We start from the raw sequence: 16,210 nt of genomic DNA, 5'->3' as shown, positions 1-16,210 counted from the left end.
AGCTTCTGTGCATCTTCCACAATCATACGCGACAACAAAGAGGCAATAGACAAACATTGAGACTGATACCGCTTTTCAAAGTACTACCTCTTCTACTAATCTACTTACGTTCTATTTGTAGTGTTGGTTACACGTAAACAGTATTAAACTCGAGTAGCAATTAACAACCAGACGGAAAAAACAATCGATCACCACATTTTATTTGATTAAACCGAAAAAATGAGGAGACATTTAAAAAACTTTACAGAGGACATCTGAGATCTATTTGTTTTTCTGCTTCATTGTGTCGATTTTATCGCCACTTTCCCTTAGTTTTAAGTCTTACTTGATGCACGAGTGAGGTTAAGTAACGGTTTAGTACAATTACCTCGTGCAACGCCACAACTGCCCCCATACCCACTTCCCCATTGAAAAAAACTGATCTCAAGTAGACCCCTTCTCCCCCCCTCCCCCCCACGAAAAAAATCTCTCGATGAGTAGTTGGGTAAAAAGGCCTCAAGTGATGATCAGTAAAAAAATTCTCAGTTCATGCATAACACGCAAGTCGAAAAAACGTAGCAAAAACAGAGCTTCCCAGCTTTTCATTTCAACCGCAATATTAGCCACTAGTCAAGAGTACGATTTGATAGAATTATTCAATTTATAATCAATAAAATATTTTATTCAAAGTCTATGAATAACTATGCGAGTTTCACTAGCTACCGGTCAAAAGCGACTCAATTTCTGAGTTCATCAAGAATTTCTTGTTCTTTTGCGATCTTGTCGAGCTGTAAACAAAAAATGAAACAGTAATGGAAATCGTGTTTAAAACAGACGTGAAAAGTACGCCATAAAAGAGGGCGGCCGCAAGGAGTTCTTAAAATACAACTGACTCCAACAAACTCACAAAGGAAATGCTGGTTATTTGTCGCTCGCCTGATCCACCGTAAGGCTCTGTAATATTTTTATGGTCTCCCCGTCATTGGCAGTCAATTTTCTATATTTCTCCTTTTACACTCTGTTGGCGACTACTGATCCCCTCTCCGTTCACCCTGAATGTCATGTGATCCCCCAAAATCTTCCTCTTTCCCCCTCCCTCCCTTCCCTCATTCCACTCTTCCCCCCCCCCCTTCAGGCAATTAATAATCACTGGTATATCATCTGAAATTAGTTTCACCATAATCCACTTTGTATGGAAACATTTGGTGAACTGGCGACGAACAACTAACCTGTGTTGTCTCCAAAACCTCTCCCTTTTCTCTTTTTTCTTTTATTGATTCGATTTGCTGCAGTTTTTTCTTCAGAGTTCGTAGTCTTTTCTCTGTGGGGGTAAGACCGCTGGCTTCTAAGACTGAAGGCGGTGATTCAGAGACCGATTTTGTTTCTTGGACAAATTTTGTTTCAAAGCACGTTGAAGTATCAGCTCCTAGCATCTCAAACTCCTTCATGCTGAAACATAGAAACACAAAAAGCGAAAAAGAAGGTTGGACTTAAAGGCAATCACAACCTTTCGCCACATATTTATCGAACTAGTGTCAATGATAACTATATGTTTCGCCCCATAACAAGTTCTCTCCGAACCACCCTGGCTAGTTATCCCCCAACGTCAAACGGGTTTGCTCCCAAATCATTCAACTCGTTTCTTATCATGCGTCAGTTAACACGGTTAGGAATTTGCATGTTGATCGAACTTTGCTCTGGTTTCGCTGTGAAGTGAAATGTCGGTCAAAACATGTCATGTCATGTCATGTTGGTCGAAACATGTCACGATTTCAACAGGAAATGAATACGTTCTCTGGTAAGAAAACGAGTCGAAAGATTTCGGGGCCAACTGTTTAAGAGAGGGCGAACTTGTTTTACGTTATGGGGGAATCTCCCAAAGATGGTAAGAGATAACTTGCAATGGGGCGAAACCGCTGTAAATCGTATCAATCTGTACATAGGTGAATCTACAAGACACAGGCCGCCTTTTTTTTAATTTCCTTGAAAACATAGCTCGGAAATGTGTTTCATCAGCCACTTGTTTACTGTATTGCACCCCTGTCGATATCGTGGTTTGGTTAATTTCCTGATGATTTCATTGCGTGCAGCAGGGTTGCAAATTTCCAACCCTTCGACACGCGATGCAATATACGTCACGTGAACGAAATCACAAATCATCTTGAGACTGCGCACGTGCTCAGTCTAAAAGAATCACTGATGTGAAACATAACTCTGTAACTCTAACAATCATTAGTACAGAAAACTGAACGATTTATTGTGGTGTTTTAGACCTGGTTTCGGTCTCTAACAAAAAGTTTCAAAACAAATGTTATCGGCACAAATATCTCACCAGTGCGAAACAACTACCTCGCGTCTTGTTGCCTAGTTGATCAATAAATGTCCTGTTCAATTTCAAAGAGGCACCTCCCTTCTCCACCCGACCCCTTGTGAGGGGTATCACCCATGAGTGAAGACTTACGTATGAACGGAATTTGATGACTTCGTCATTTGTGACGACAAAAATCCGGATCAGCGTACTTTCTTGTGACAAGAGTCTCGTACAAAACAACTCTTGAACGAAAACGTGCTCAGAACTACATGAGCTACACACAGGTAAGTTCCACATTTTTTTTGGACCTCTCATCATGTTTCAATTTTAGCTCGCCCCACATCACTCATATTTCTCAGATGTCATGTTCCTTGCCCCAGGTTTAAGGTTATTTTCTAAATTTTCCTCATTAGCTTGCTTCAGAAACCGTCATGAAAATGCTACCACATTGATTCGAGAATAACTAATAACTCTAAGAAATATTTATGGTACAGTGAAAAGACGGGCTGCTGATGCGAAATTTTGGCCTTTCTATTTCTGATTTGTGCAATATTTGTTTAGGGAGTGAGTTGTGCCCATATTACTAACAGAAATATTTACCCATCGTTGTTGGCTGTTGCTTATTACTAAACGTTATTTTCAGACTTATCGACCATTTTATAAAGAAAAAAAATTATGTGAATAACCTTCCCAGGCGCTAAAATACAAAGGAGCTCTCTCCACAAAAAAATCTCTTTAAAAGAGTTTATTCGAAGTAAAGAGCATTGAAAATTTCACGAGTGTAAAGTTTTATCAAACTTACGATAGATCGGTGGTGAATCTGGTGCCGACGAACCAAGACAACAAAATCTGTGTGATCTGATAAATTGTAATATCTAAAATACCTAAATAACAAGAGGGATAAACACGATGTTGTGTTACACTAAGGCAGTCTGGACGGTAACGCTGAGGAAGACGTTGGTTCAAAAATAAATTTGTAACTAAAGTTTGAATTTCGCGAATGGTTGAATGTGTTTATCCTCTCTTCGTTCGCCACAGCTCAGTTTCAGCATAAGTTACGATAGCAAATGGAAACTTCCATAACAACTTGCAGTCGGGCTACGCAAATTGTTGTGAATTCAAGTTGTTGTTTTGCTGAAGAAGGCTAAGAAATGTACAAAGTTTGAAAACGCACGTGCTGTGCTATTGTTATGTTCTTTAGACCTCTTGTTTTGTCACGACCTCGTTGCCGTCGCCTTCGTGGTTTGCTTAAGGTCCCGACTATTTACTTGTACAACACGTAATTTTGTATTGTGCATCAGAACAAATGCCATCTTCTTTTATATCATTTAAAGCAAATCAAACAATCAAACAATCAAAAAGGGATTGAAATTCATCGTGTTGTTTAAAACAAGGAGAAAAATCATGAAAATTATAAGCCAATGCATGCCATTTAGATGAAGGCAGACACCCGGCCCAAACAACCCCTTACCCGCGCCGAAAAAAATAGTATTTTCTCTCCAAGTCTGTGGTCGGGCCGGTCACGTACACAGAACTTGGACAACTAATGAACCACATGTCAAAAAAGACAGGGACATTCCTTAAATGGCTTTGAGAGGTTAAGCTTTCGTAAAACTTAAAAATCCCTCTAATGCTCGTGTGTTTAGTTCTCATGTCCGACGCATTCTGTCTGAAAAAAGACAAGATTTGATCAGCATTTTAAAACTATTCCACAACGGACGTGTCAGTCCATTTTGCTGAACAAGGCACATTCGTGATTCCCAAAGATTCGAACCACGTGTTTATGTCAATCAAACCAATCATCAGGCAAAAGAAAACTTTACATCACGCGGCGGTTGAAAAATAAAGCCACTGAAATCTTTGAGGAAAGTTGCATGCTGAAGGGAATCTCAGAAAACCGTGAGCAGAATTTTAAACAGCAGGGTGTTTTTTATATCTCGTTTAGAGCGATTTTTCGAAAGATAAACTTATTACTCTAGGTAGGGCATGATATCAGAAGCTGAGATAACCTTTTTAGGCACGCTGATCATATAAACGATGACTTAAGGTCGAACGAAAAAGTAGAAACCATGAAGTTTTTTAAAATTCAAAACCTTTAGATTGATGAAGAGTGAGTGAAACACAAAAGGCACATAGATTATCTACCAAAATCCAACACTGCTCGCTTTTGTTCACACGCTGCAGAGACAAGCATTAACTTTGAACTTTGACCGATTGAATTGCGAGAATCATCTGCCTAGTAAAAGATCAAATAATGATAACATCTGCTGAAATAAAAAACACTTAACCAGAACACGTAATGCGCAAATGGAGAAGCAAAACGATAACGACAAGGCAACATAGAAAACAACAAAGTAGACATGAAGTTAGCTCGGGTAGAAACGCGAATGGTTGCATGTTGGAAGCCGGATATACTCAATACTTGAAACAATAATAGTTCAACGTTATATCAGACACGAATCATCTGAATGCCGCTTACTTTGTTTATTTGTTCTTTCACTGTCAAGCCATGGCAGAATGAACTGTTTTCAATCGCTTTATACTTGTTGAACAGTGAAGGGGCAGGCATAACTTACTAAAGTAGATAAAAAAATTGGAAGGAAATATCGATATTCCTGTGCCACTACTTCTGCCTTTTCCCGTTTTTTCGTGTAGTGAATGGCTAGACTTGTTCGTGACTAAAGATAGATTGATACCTCCAGCTGAGATGTAAAAACTAGCCTCGGTTGCCTATAAATAAAGTTCTAGACAACGCATGCCTTCACGTAGAGGGGAAGAAAACGAAAAGTACTCGACATAAACGAAACCTACAGCCACTTAATGCAATTACAGATTTCATACTTCGGAAAATGCTATTATTTGATTGAATCTCTGAAGAGAAGTCTGTCTGCATCATGCGAGGTGATACCTAATAATGACTAAGAACTTACTGGAGGATGGGATATAATTACATCACATTTTTAGGCCAAGTTCAAATCAGTCTGGAATTTAAAAAAGCGAACTGTTCACGCGAGCACGCCCGGTCGTCCTCCTTTATTAATAGAAGCAAAAAAACTGAAGATCTTTCATCTATGAGTATTAGCTGTCTGAAGAATTCCACAAGAATTGTTTCATAAAAATTTCACAAACCAAACTACAAACACACACTATTAGCCCTGAATAACCCTTACCCACATAAGCTGTCATTTTATGATCGCAGTTATCAGGGTATGGGTGAAGGGTTGTTTAAGGCTAAACACCAAGGCAAATAGATGTGTTCATATATCGCCTTCTCCTTTCAAAATCAGGTAAAAATAAAATACGAACCCGTCAATCATTGTAAGTGTAACGTGAGTATTTATCTGACAGGATCGGGTTCAACTACGGGTGATCCCGTAGAAAGCGTATCTGTAAGCGTGCAGTTTTTCAGGTATGCTCACAGTATGAAGTCAACACTCTTGATTTAAGTATCCATTCGGATCTCACCTGACACCAGCTGCACTGTCCTGGGCTATCCACAACTGTTGACGTAACCTGGCTGCAAGTTTATGATCCTATGTAAGTAAAACATGATACATTTCAGTTGACAAACAAATTGGCGAAATACACTCAGGGCGGTGGTTTGATTGTTTCATGTAGGGACCAATTTTTCCCTTGATTTCCGATGTTTTCTGTGTAAGGAATCAACAGCCTGATTACATAAGACCAGAATCAACAGCCTGATTACATAAGACAAGTATTTGCCTTTTTACAGATTTCTAGAACCCAAGTTTTTCTAACTTAGATTTCAAGCAAACTAAGTGGTCTTTGGACACACCTAAAGATTGCTCTATTCAAGGAAAGTTGTTTATAGAACCATTCTCTTCCAATCCGAAGTATGATGTGTTATAATTCTTGACTTTCTAGACCCCAAATGAAAACCTTAAAAAATTGTGGTAGTTAGTAATCATCGCAATTTCTACGTCTACATTAGTATCATCAAATGTTTTGAGGAATCACATATTCAATAACTGTGAAGGTTTCACTTTTTCCTGAAGACATCAAATCCAAGCTTGAAATCAATTTTTCCTTTAAAAAAAAGATGCTGGCTATAGAAGAAAAACACATTTCGAATGTAAGAAGGTACAAATTAGTTCAAGCATTCTATGTTTCCATAAAAATTTCCGTGAGATAACAATGGTCAACAGAGTCTATCTTTAACTAATTAAAAGAGAGCAAGATCTACTTCATCCAATCAGTCCAAGGTTATTTAAGAATCTAATTAAAGTCCTTTCATTTTGGACTAAACATGAGTAAATCGGAAGAGGCTTATTTCTTGGTAAATTTTTCGTAAGCTTCTGGTTAAACAATTTTCACTTATTTTAAAAGGTGCTAGTTCAACAAGAACAGTATTTGACAAGTACAATATTAGCCAAGCAGGCAAATGGCCACTCTAAGAATTTTAGAGGAAGAAGACTTAACCTCCCACTTTAGGATATTTTTTACTTGTAGTGGTTAAGTCAAGAGATCAAATTAATTGCATGAACTATACAAACTCTCCTTTGACCTCCAACAAAAGTCAAAAGATGACACACATTTATGCACTATTGATTTTGTTTTTAGTCACGAAGGTCATTTTATGTAAGTGGATCATGAAAGAATTGTGTTGGATTCCTTTCATGTTTACACAGTAATGCCTGACAGGCTTTTAGGGTCACTAGCTAATCCACGACAAAATGTTTGAAATGGAGTCGCTACGCTAAGTAAGGATTGGAAATTCCTTGGTAGTTGTATTGTGTTGAAGAACGTAATGTATTATTACCATAGCTCTAAACTTTCATTTTTGTTTTGTCCAGCTAAACAGTGTCAATTTGCTTAAAATAGACATGAAAAAATTATGGACTTCTGATTGGCTGAAAACTAGTGCTTTCTTGCATAACATGAGTGCAAAGTTGTAACATGAGTGCAGATTATAAATGGTACATGCTGTCAAAATTTATATCTGTCTTGACTTTGTCATGCTTTTTGATGTACATTATTAACAAGTATTAGTAACAACATGATTTCTCGTGCAATTTGGTGTAATAAGCATTTCTAAATACTTCAAAGACTACAAATTGCACGTGCCCTGAGGACTCGTGTAATTTTGTGGTCTTAGAAAATTTACCTATGCTTATTAACACCCAAATTGCACTTGAAATCATGTTATTACCTTTATTAACATACTCAGTTGCTAGCTTCTAGCCCTTCCAAATTAACCCTACTCATGAACTTTACCCAGCTTAGATAACACATTTCAGAAGTCATGGGGAATCAGCTCTCTTGTCATTTGGTGCTGTGATAACCAAAGAAAGAATTCTTTTCTTTGCCACTGATAATTTTGAGATCCAAATTTTTGTTTTGTCTGTACCAAAAATATTTCCAAGAATATCCCAAAGAGAATGGTTGCACAGGGTTGTCAAAATAAGCTAGCAACTGGCACATATCATCATCGACTCTAAAAATTGCCCCAGCTATTTGTAATTTCGACGGATGCCAGAGCCCTTGCCTACACATAGCCTGACAACCCTGGGTACATCATAATGTCTTCACATTTTATACCTTGTTGTTCTTTGCTTCCTGCAGTTGTTCTCTCAAAAGATCAACCGGATCCTTCATTTGTATTGCTTCTAGAATGCCACCATTTTCTTTAATCTGTTCCATTCGGGCTTTTGATCGTTTCTCTGCCCTTTTCTTGTTCTTCAAGGCTGATTTTGATAAATTAGCTGAATCTAACAAATGAAACAAGTTTGGTTAGTAACACATTTTCCTGATCATAATTTTTTATGAAATAAATTTCCTCCACTGGAAAGAAGAACCCTCCTAAGAGTGCCCTTCTCCTGAAATGTAGCTTCATAGCAAGATCAGAAGTAAAAATGTTCCAATTTGCATCATATCACTCAACAAGCATTCAATTAAAGAGTGTTTACCATCTTTTACAAAATGTGTCATTTGATCCTGGTCACTCCCATTTAATGCATTAGACGTAATTAACAAATCTGTTTAAATCAATGTTCTCCTATTTCTGGTGGATTAGTTACAGAGGTCTAAGTGAGAAGTTAAAGGGCAACCAGAAAAGTCCAAATATAGGAAAATATTTTAAAACATAAATCATAAGCAGGTAGGAGAGGTAACAGATAGTCACCGACAATTTGCCAACAGTTTATCGTGCAACTCAATCCAGTTAAGACATGCGAAGAAAAGCGATGACCTTACTGATATTCTGTGACTCCAAGAAACAAATGGAATAAAAAGTAACACATAAACTTAAATCAAATGTTATAAATACATCAAATTCGAGAATTAAATTACCATTACTATTCATGTATAACACACCTAGATGACTGTAAGTTGTTTAAGTCTTGAAATGTTCAACTCGGCATGCATTTTATGCACCACTGTGATATAAACCTGTGCCAAGGAACTGTCAAAACATTTCATTCCTAAGTCATTAAGAATACATTTCAGTCTTGGCGTCTTAGAGATTTGTTACTTCAGGTTCAATAGTGAAATAAAATAACAAATAGCTGTATACACAAATGCATAAACTTCTTAACAAGATTACATGGCTCAAGTCAGTATTGCTAACCACATGCTTCCTACATGTTCCTATATACTTGGAAGACAAAAATCCTCTTTTCCTTTGGGACATTAGTGCAATAAGACGTTATACATAACAAAAAGTATCCATTTGCAATTGATGCAGATTTTAGAGCTGCAATTTCAAGTCTTATTCTATTCCTACCATCACTGTTATGGATACAAGCCAGATGACCTATTTTTGAATATGCCAATTATCAACTACTTTGATTGCACAATTTCATGCTCTTTTGATCTTGGTTGCAACATTTATCAATGTTTTTTATCTCCTATTGTTCTTGAAATCGGACCTCTTAGCATCATTTTTACATCACCATATACGTATCAAAGGCAAGATTGGTGTGCTTTTTCTTCAGAGAGGTTCCTTGCTTTTAGCATGATCTAAACATTTTGCAATTCTTTGATTTAAGCATAACCAAAAGCACAAACAAGATCAATATATTATAGCAAATTTTGGTTGTATCTTGGTGGAATTTAGGGTGAGTAGTAGTTATCATTGTTTGTCAACAAATTGCCGACGCGTTAGTTTTCTGTGGTTTTGTGACCCCTGAAATACTCCCAGAACCTCATCAACCACCCACCTGAAGCAATGCCCTGCTTTGATTTTTATATTAGTTGCTATAAGCATTATAAGTACATCAGATGTGATTTGTAAAATAGATCAATCATTCTGCATGATTTCAGCTACTCAGAAACTTGATAGGTAATTTAAGAATCAGCTGTTTTCTAGTCAACCTGTGGCAAAGTTATCTACCAAGATTTTAATACATAGTCATTTCCAATTACCTAAACCAACAATGAAATTTTCCATGAATCCATCACAACTAATAGTAAGTTTTACAATATAGCACAGTATATATTAATGGGGGGAGAAACATAACATTGATCACTTTAGTTCAGGAACGTTTACTTCAATAATTTTCTACAGAGGTACCTTCAACCCAACATTGCATAGAGCTTAATTCTTCTACCATGTCAAACACGTTTCCATATTAAAATGCTGCTCATCTTACACTTAAACCACATAGGTATATAAACTTTCACTATTGTAAATGGATACAGTTAGGACTACCATAGTACTATTCACGACGAATTTAAACCGTCCAGAACTGGTTATGTCTCTGTCACCTCAGTAATGGTATTAAAAAAAAATCTTCGACCACATTTAATTCTATTTGGTGCGACCGATGTTTGATTCAAGCGTGAATGACTCTTTAGTGTACACGGGTTCAGATTATGAGCAAATTATTTTAGTGATTACAACCGCGTACAAGATTCATATTCATCGTATTGATTTGGTTTCTTTGAAGACAGTCATTAAAAATATACTACACTCAATTCATACAACAATCATTGGCCGCCAAATTGAATAAAAATATTGATTTCAATATTCTCTCAAAGACTATGAAGACAGTATTTGGTTCACAGTTGCCAACCATACCATTAAACTGAGCTTGAATTTATTTCCAAAATTGGCGATTTCTTTCCAGAATAAACTCCTTAATTTCATTAACAACAAGTTCTTTAATCAAATTGATGGCAAATTTAGCTTTAAGCTTCAAATATCTGGATTTTTTCACGACTTACCCGCCATTTCGAGTTTCTGCAGGACGAGTAGACGAGTGTAGATTACGGTTTGTACCGCGGGCTCATACAGTATTGTTCTCCAAATAAAGCCCCCAATGCGCCCAGTTAAAAAGAAATCCTGACTCGGAAGTGGGCAGCGTGCAATTTGCTTCAGGGGACGATAACCAGAGTAATAATAAGTTCCTTTGATTTCTTTTCCATAGGTGATACATGATTTTTGACAAAACTTCTTGTAGCTATATCGTGAGGATTTTGTGTTAAACCTGTTATGAATATGCACGACTCGAATGACAAGCCTTTGAAAAGTCACGTACTGAATTTTGCAAGCGACTAGTACATGGCATATGCTGGTGACATGACTGATTCCACGAGCAGTGAAAGCGGAGGCAGTGGTTATTCACGAAGAAATTCCAGGAGGATCCATCGCACAGATTGTCTTCTCTCAAATCCGAAGTTGACGAATAATGATTCTCCAATGGAGGCCATGTCTTTCTCAGTTGACGAGCAAAGTTTAGTAGGTGAGCGAAATTATACAAACTTGGGGGCGGAAATCAGAGATATATTGACTGAGAGTCGCAAAACTTTAGATAAACTTCATCTACGAAATTATTTTTTATTTTAAAGGAAACGCCGCTCAGCACTTCAAAGGGAACAGAGAAACTGTAAGGCAGGCTGTGGAAATTGTATTGAACGCAACGGCGAAAAAGCACAGGATGAAGGGAGCAATTTCCCTTTGCACAGAAGTCGCTAAACTTTTGGACGACATCAGCAGGTACGATCACTTATATTATGTTTTAGTTGGCATAATAATTATTAAAACTTTTTAAGAGCTTCTTGGTTTTGCCATTAATCTTACAAAAACCCTTGAGCATCGATGAGTTTCTGCACGTTTTGTAGAAAGCCCTGTAGCGAGCTCTAAATGTGTACACCACTTTCCAACTTGCTAGCTTTTTAATTGCTGAAGCTTAGAGTTTTCTATTTTGACACAGCTGAAATTCCCGTTGTAGGTCTTATTTAACGATTACGAAGGGAGTTGTACTGTATTTCCTGAGGAACTAGAGGGAAATGGATTGTATTTGTAAAGAAAAAATCTTCAAGAGGTTATTAGTTCCACATAAATATGCAATTAACCCGATGTTTACTCAATGTGATCGGGTAGCAATATCTGCTTCGACGATTCCCTGCGAATGAAAGCTGCAGTATGGGCAAGAAAGGCCTATTTTAATGTTTCAGCGATAAAAGTCGTTCCGCTTTCTTATGTAAGAACAATAAGTTTCTACTGGCCATTGTTAAAGCACTTCAATCGGGTGTTGTGATTCCAGCGTTTTACCTCGTCAACTGGTTAATTAAAAGGTGTTTTGTTCTACTTTTGTGTTGTAAGATAAAATTCCCTCGTGGACGTTTACTGAGAACTTATTGAAAGTGCAAGGGAAGGTTCTCCGTTCATGACTTTTGATGCATGCAAACGATTTTGTGCGTCTCAGGAAAGGGATATTTTTAATAGTTTCAAGTTTCTTTTGTGTGAGTGGAATCCTTTGATGTCGAAGGTTGGAGGACAAAAGGTCATGGAAATGCTTACGTTGAAAGCGGTATGCATCCATCAATATTGGATATCCATAATCAAAATTGACCCTGAAAAGAAAATTAGCCGGAGGTGAAAATTGTTTTTCCAATTACTCAGTGTCCAGCATCATAAACAATTTCGTGTGAAATGTTGCGAATGATCCTTTGTAGAATATTCCGGAAATTACTTTCCACGGCAAACAATGGGAATCGCTGAATGTTGTTTAGACTTTCTTGTATTTGACTGATTGCAAGCATTTGCTCCGTACGTGACCTCAATCTGCCGAGAAACAGACTCCATTGTGGGATCAAAGGCTTTTGATTTCTGAAAAGCTTTTTTCGTGTGCGTGTTGAGATGATCCATAAACTATACGCAATATAAAAATGCGGACGTATTTTTTCCTCGCTAACTCAAATCACAAATGCCACGGCTGGTCACAAATTCGCCTTTTTGATAAAGAATCGTCGAGACTGGGAGGCGAACGTGAATTACAGCGATAGGGAACCGTGATTTTAACCACCACGTTGATAAAAAATGTCCAAACCTTATTTTTTTTCTCTGCATGCTCTTCATGAGTTCAAGATTGCCCTTTGTCAAAAATGAACTTGTTTACTTCAGGTAACGAAATGTGATATGCTTGTGCAAGTTCAATAAATGGATTGTTTTTTCCAAATTGTACTTAGAAGTCTAGATCAAACCCACACTTGATCATGGCGCTATAATCTCATCTTTTCTGAATGTTTCTCTCTTATTTTCAAATTTGGAGTTCAATTTATTCTCATTGAAAATTTCAAACTACTACCTTGATTGTTTATAAAAGTAAACTACTTTATCTGCTGATGAGCTCAGGGGAGATATTACTATCCCGCAGGGATAGACTATCATTGCCCAAAGTAACACTTTTTTATGTCTGGTCCTTCTAAAAGTCTTTTTTACCTTAAAAAATGTTGAGAATAAAAATAGATTTAATTCCAGTCAAAATTACTTCATCATAATACTAAGATTATTGTTTCTGCTTCATGTTAATATTTGGAATTTTTTACCTGAAAGGCAGTGAAAAAAAATATTTATTCCAATCATATCAGGCTGTGCTGTCAGAGATTAAATTTTCCTATTTTTTTTTTTTACAAGATGATTTTCTTTGATACAGCATTTTTATCAATGTTGTAGAAAGCTACATTCTATTGGAAATCAGCTTTAGAGACAAATGCACACCAAAATGACAGACCATTGAAAGCACACATACCAGTAGAAATACTTTGGAGATACTAGGTTACACTCTACTTCTGAAAGGACATTGAAATGAAATTCCGAATAGATAGGTCTCTGCACGGAGTGGTTATTCTATTCTCTTTTAAAGCAGATTTATTGTTGAAATCCTATTTAATTGTAGGAAAAAATATCCTGTTTTTTTTCCAGGTCGTTTGGGCCATTGTTATTTTTTATTTACAACCCTGTAACTATTTACCCAGTGAACTTTGTCCTTATTTAAATTCACCTCATTTTTTAGGTTCTCTTATCAGAAGTGTCTCAGTCTTGAAAAGTTCAGTTGGGTAAAGTTACAACTTTCAACCTCTAAAAAAGATTGGGAATGTTTTCTTCTTCATGTTCTAATAAAAAAGAACTCCAAACTGTAGGCTGTAATTATGCAACAGTTACAGATTAATTCTTCATTCCATGGGACCTGATTAATTAGCATTGATTGCTCCAGCGTTGAATAAAAAAAAGGCATGTTTTAAGGTTATCTTGTTAACTGCAGAACAGTTAGGTAACTACAACAAATGAAGTCAGACTAGATCTCAGGCAAGTTTTTTGTTTTCAGATTGAGCGAGTTGGTATCTTTTGTTTCATGTGAATGTTCTGTTATAAATGTGTTCCAGCAATGCTAAATGAACCTCTGTCAATAGGTTTCATTATAAGGTGGTTCTATTTTTCTTAAAACATGCCAGAAATAGTCGAGGGTTATGCCCCTAATAGTTCTTGGTTCATATTTCAGTGTTCTGAAAACATCTTTGAAATGACTATAACAAGTAATAAATATTCTATTCACAAGACGGGATATTATAATTGTACATACAAGTATCCACTGTTCAGGCAAGCTTCTCTTACCACAAAATAATGTAATCATACTTGTAGTTATTAAAAAAAACAGCAGACGATGGTGATAATTGGACTTAAACTGTAGACTATGACACTTTTCTCATGAGACACTCCCCCTGCCTAATCACTTCCTGCAGGGAAAAAAAAAGATGTCTTGCACAAAAAAAAATTGTCTTGCAAAAAAAAGAATGTCAGGGCTAGTTATTTAAATTTCATGTCCCAAACACAACTATTGATATTACAGCAATTTATGTGCTAAGCACAATTACAAAGCTGCCAAAGTGATCCAAAAATTGAAACCAATAATGAACTTTGAACCATTGATCCCCTAAAACCCAAGACATGATTCACAAAAATCATACAACAGGTAGAAGCGTAAAAACAAACCTGCAAATACAGTTTCAGAGTGATAAAGATATAGCACAACCAAAATGAATGAAAATAGCGTACTTTAGACAGATATTGATGAGTTTAGTGCACAGAACACTGTCACGAAGGTTTACAGGTGAAGGAATCATCCAGTTGTGTTAGAGCTGTAGGCTCCGTCTGGTCAAAAGGAAACATTCCGGTCGACGCTCACCCTTGTATATTTTATGGGATTAGAAAAAACATTAGCATTTGAATTAATGACCATGCACACTTTATCTTTTTCCTTACCTTTCCAAAAATCCCCAAAGAGCTTGACTGAGACAGTTTCTCTGTCTTTACTCAGAAACAATACATACCTGAGTTACATGTTTGATGCTTCAACATGCTCAGGAGTCATCAAAGTGCCACTAGAAGTTCCAGTAAATAAGGTGTATTGAAGCAAATAATCACAGCAGATAAGCAGCCACCCCAAGAAGAAAAAATTACCATGTGTTTCACTCTTGAGACACAGGTGTGATATATTAGACCACAAAACAAATACAATATGTCATTAGATAGCATGAAACCAAAAAAAAAATGTTTTCATGTCAAATGTTTAATTATTTCTGTAGTTTTGACAATTTTGTTGTGAGAAAATGGGGAAAACCCTTCCCCAAAACTTACTGTATGGCTTACTACTGGATTGATATAATTACCATCATCTTAGCTTCATGTCTGTAGCAAGGCACAAATACTTAAAGTCCTTTTGATTGCTTGGAAAGATACAGCTTTTGTACAGGACTCTTGATTAAACCAGGCATTTGTGTGCAAGAACAAAATAGTGGCACATGAGGCCCAGCCAAGTGTGTCACTGATGTTCTCACTGATATATTCTATGATCTGTTATTTTACAGACTCACAGCAACATGAAGTCTATTTGATTTATGTGACAAAAAAACAAAATTTTGTTAATGTTGATGTCATCTATGAGTCTGTCCTCCAATAGATCATAGGTAAGAAACAATCAAAATGTGTGTACAGTTCAGCCTATCATAAAAAAATTGTTTGCAGACTTGAACATCAAGTTATAGTACTGAAAATGAGAGATAAAGATGGTTCTAAGGGAAGTGGGTGCATTGGATCTTCATCAATAAGTTCTACTGCATCAAACAAGTCACAGAATCAACACCCAACACAAACTAAGGTGAGATATAATGTGCTGTAAGGTCACAAAAGGAAAAAAAATTTCATGTGAACTAAATCCAAGTTATAAAGCTAGACATGTTCAAAAATAAACTGGAGAATTCAGAAGAAAAACAAGTAGATTCAATGCAACAAACATAGATAGTTCTATTATATGTTGAGCATTTGATTACCTTTTAAAAACTGTGCTGATATAAACTATTGTGATCAAAACATTTTGTTTAGCAAACAGATTCCAAGTTGCTGTGTGTCTGTTGTGAGTATCATCACAGATGCAAACAATACATACTGTATGAATTCTCCAGGTAGCTGGTAAACTACTTGCTAGAAGGGAAGGGGGATTATCTTAACTTAAAAGCAACTTATCAGGACAAGTATAAAAGTGGTGATCATTGCTTGCTCAAGATGACAAGTCAGTCAGACTTCACATCATACATCAGTCAATAATTGATGAGGTCATCTATCTCGCTTGGTTTGCATGCTATGATTGGTCAGTCTAGGTGGCTGTATTTCACCGTATA

At 36.6% G+C, this 16,210-nt stretch overlaps 1 protein-coding gene and 1 non-coding gene across 4 annotated transcripts in view; one reads left to right on the top strand and one right to left on the bottom strand.

Moving 5' to 3' along the window:
• Nucleotides 1–634: 634 nt before the first annotated feature.
• On the bottom strand, nucleotides 635–10,776 carry LOC113671424 (uncharacterized). Its single transcript, XR_016182970.1, has 5 exons — nucleotides 10,475–10,776; nucleotides 7,850–8,019; nucleotides 5,756–5,823; nucleotides 1,209–1,428; nucleotides 635–767 (listed from the first exon to the last, which is right to left on the bottom strand). It is a non-coding gene; the product is annotated as an uncharacterized LOC113671424 (transcript).
• LOC113671425 (uncharacterized) overlaps nucleotides 2,454–16,210 on the top strand; it is a 22,499-nt gene continuing 8,742 nt past the window's right edge. Inside the window, exons 1-4 of one of the 3 annotated variants that reach the window (XM_089194035.1) lie at nucleotides 2,454–2,574; nucleotides 10,678–10,992; nucleotides 11,099–11,246; nucleotides 15,558–15,690. In XM_089194035.1, coding sequence (XP_089050161.1) covers nucleotides 10,812–10,992; nucleotides 11,099–11,246; nucleotides 15,558–15,690 — 462 coding nt within the window. In that variant the 5' untranslated portion in view covers nucleotides 2,454–2,574; nucleotides 10,678–10,811. Of the gene's footprint in view, nucleotides 2,575–5,690; nucleotides 5,828–9,145; nucleotides 9,367–10,677; nucleotides 10,993–11,098; nucleotides 11,247–15,557; nucleotides 15,691–16,210 lie in introns of those variants that run through there. The other 2 variants (XM_089194036.1, XM_089194037.1) reach the window with 2 other exon arrangements.

The sequence above is a fragment of the Pocillopora damicornis genome, chromosome 14, assembly GCF_964200805.1.
Source record: "Pocillopora damicornis chromosome 14, jaPocDami1.2, whole genome shotgun sequence".
NCBI classification, from domain to species: Eukaryota; Metazoa; Cnidaria; class Anthozoa; order Scleractinia; family Pocilloporidae; genus Pocillopora; species Pocillopora damicornis.
This window is presented reverse-complemented; position numbering and strand designations above follow the sequence as displayed.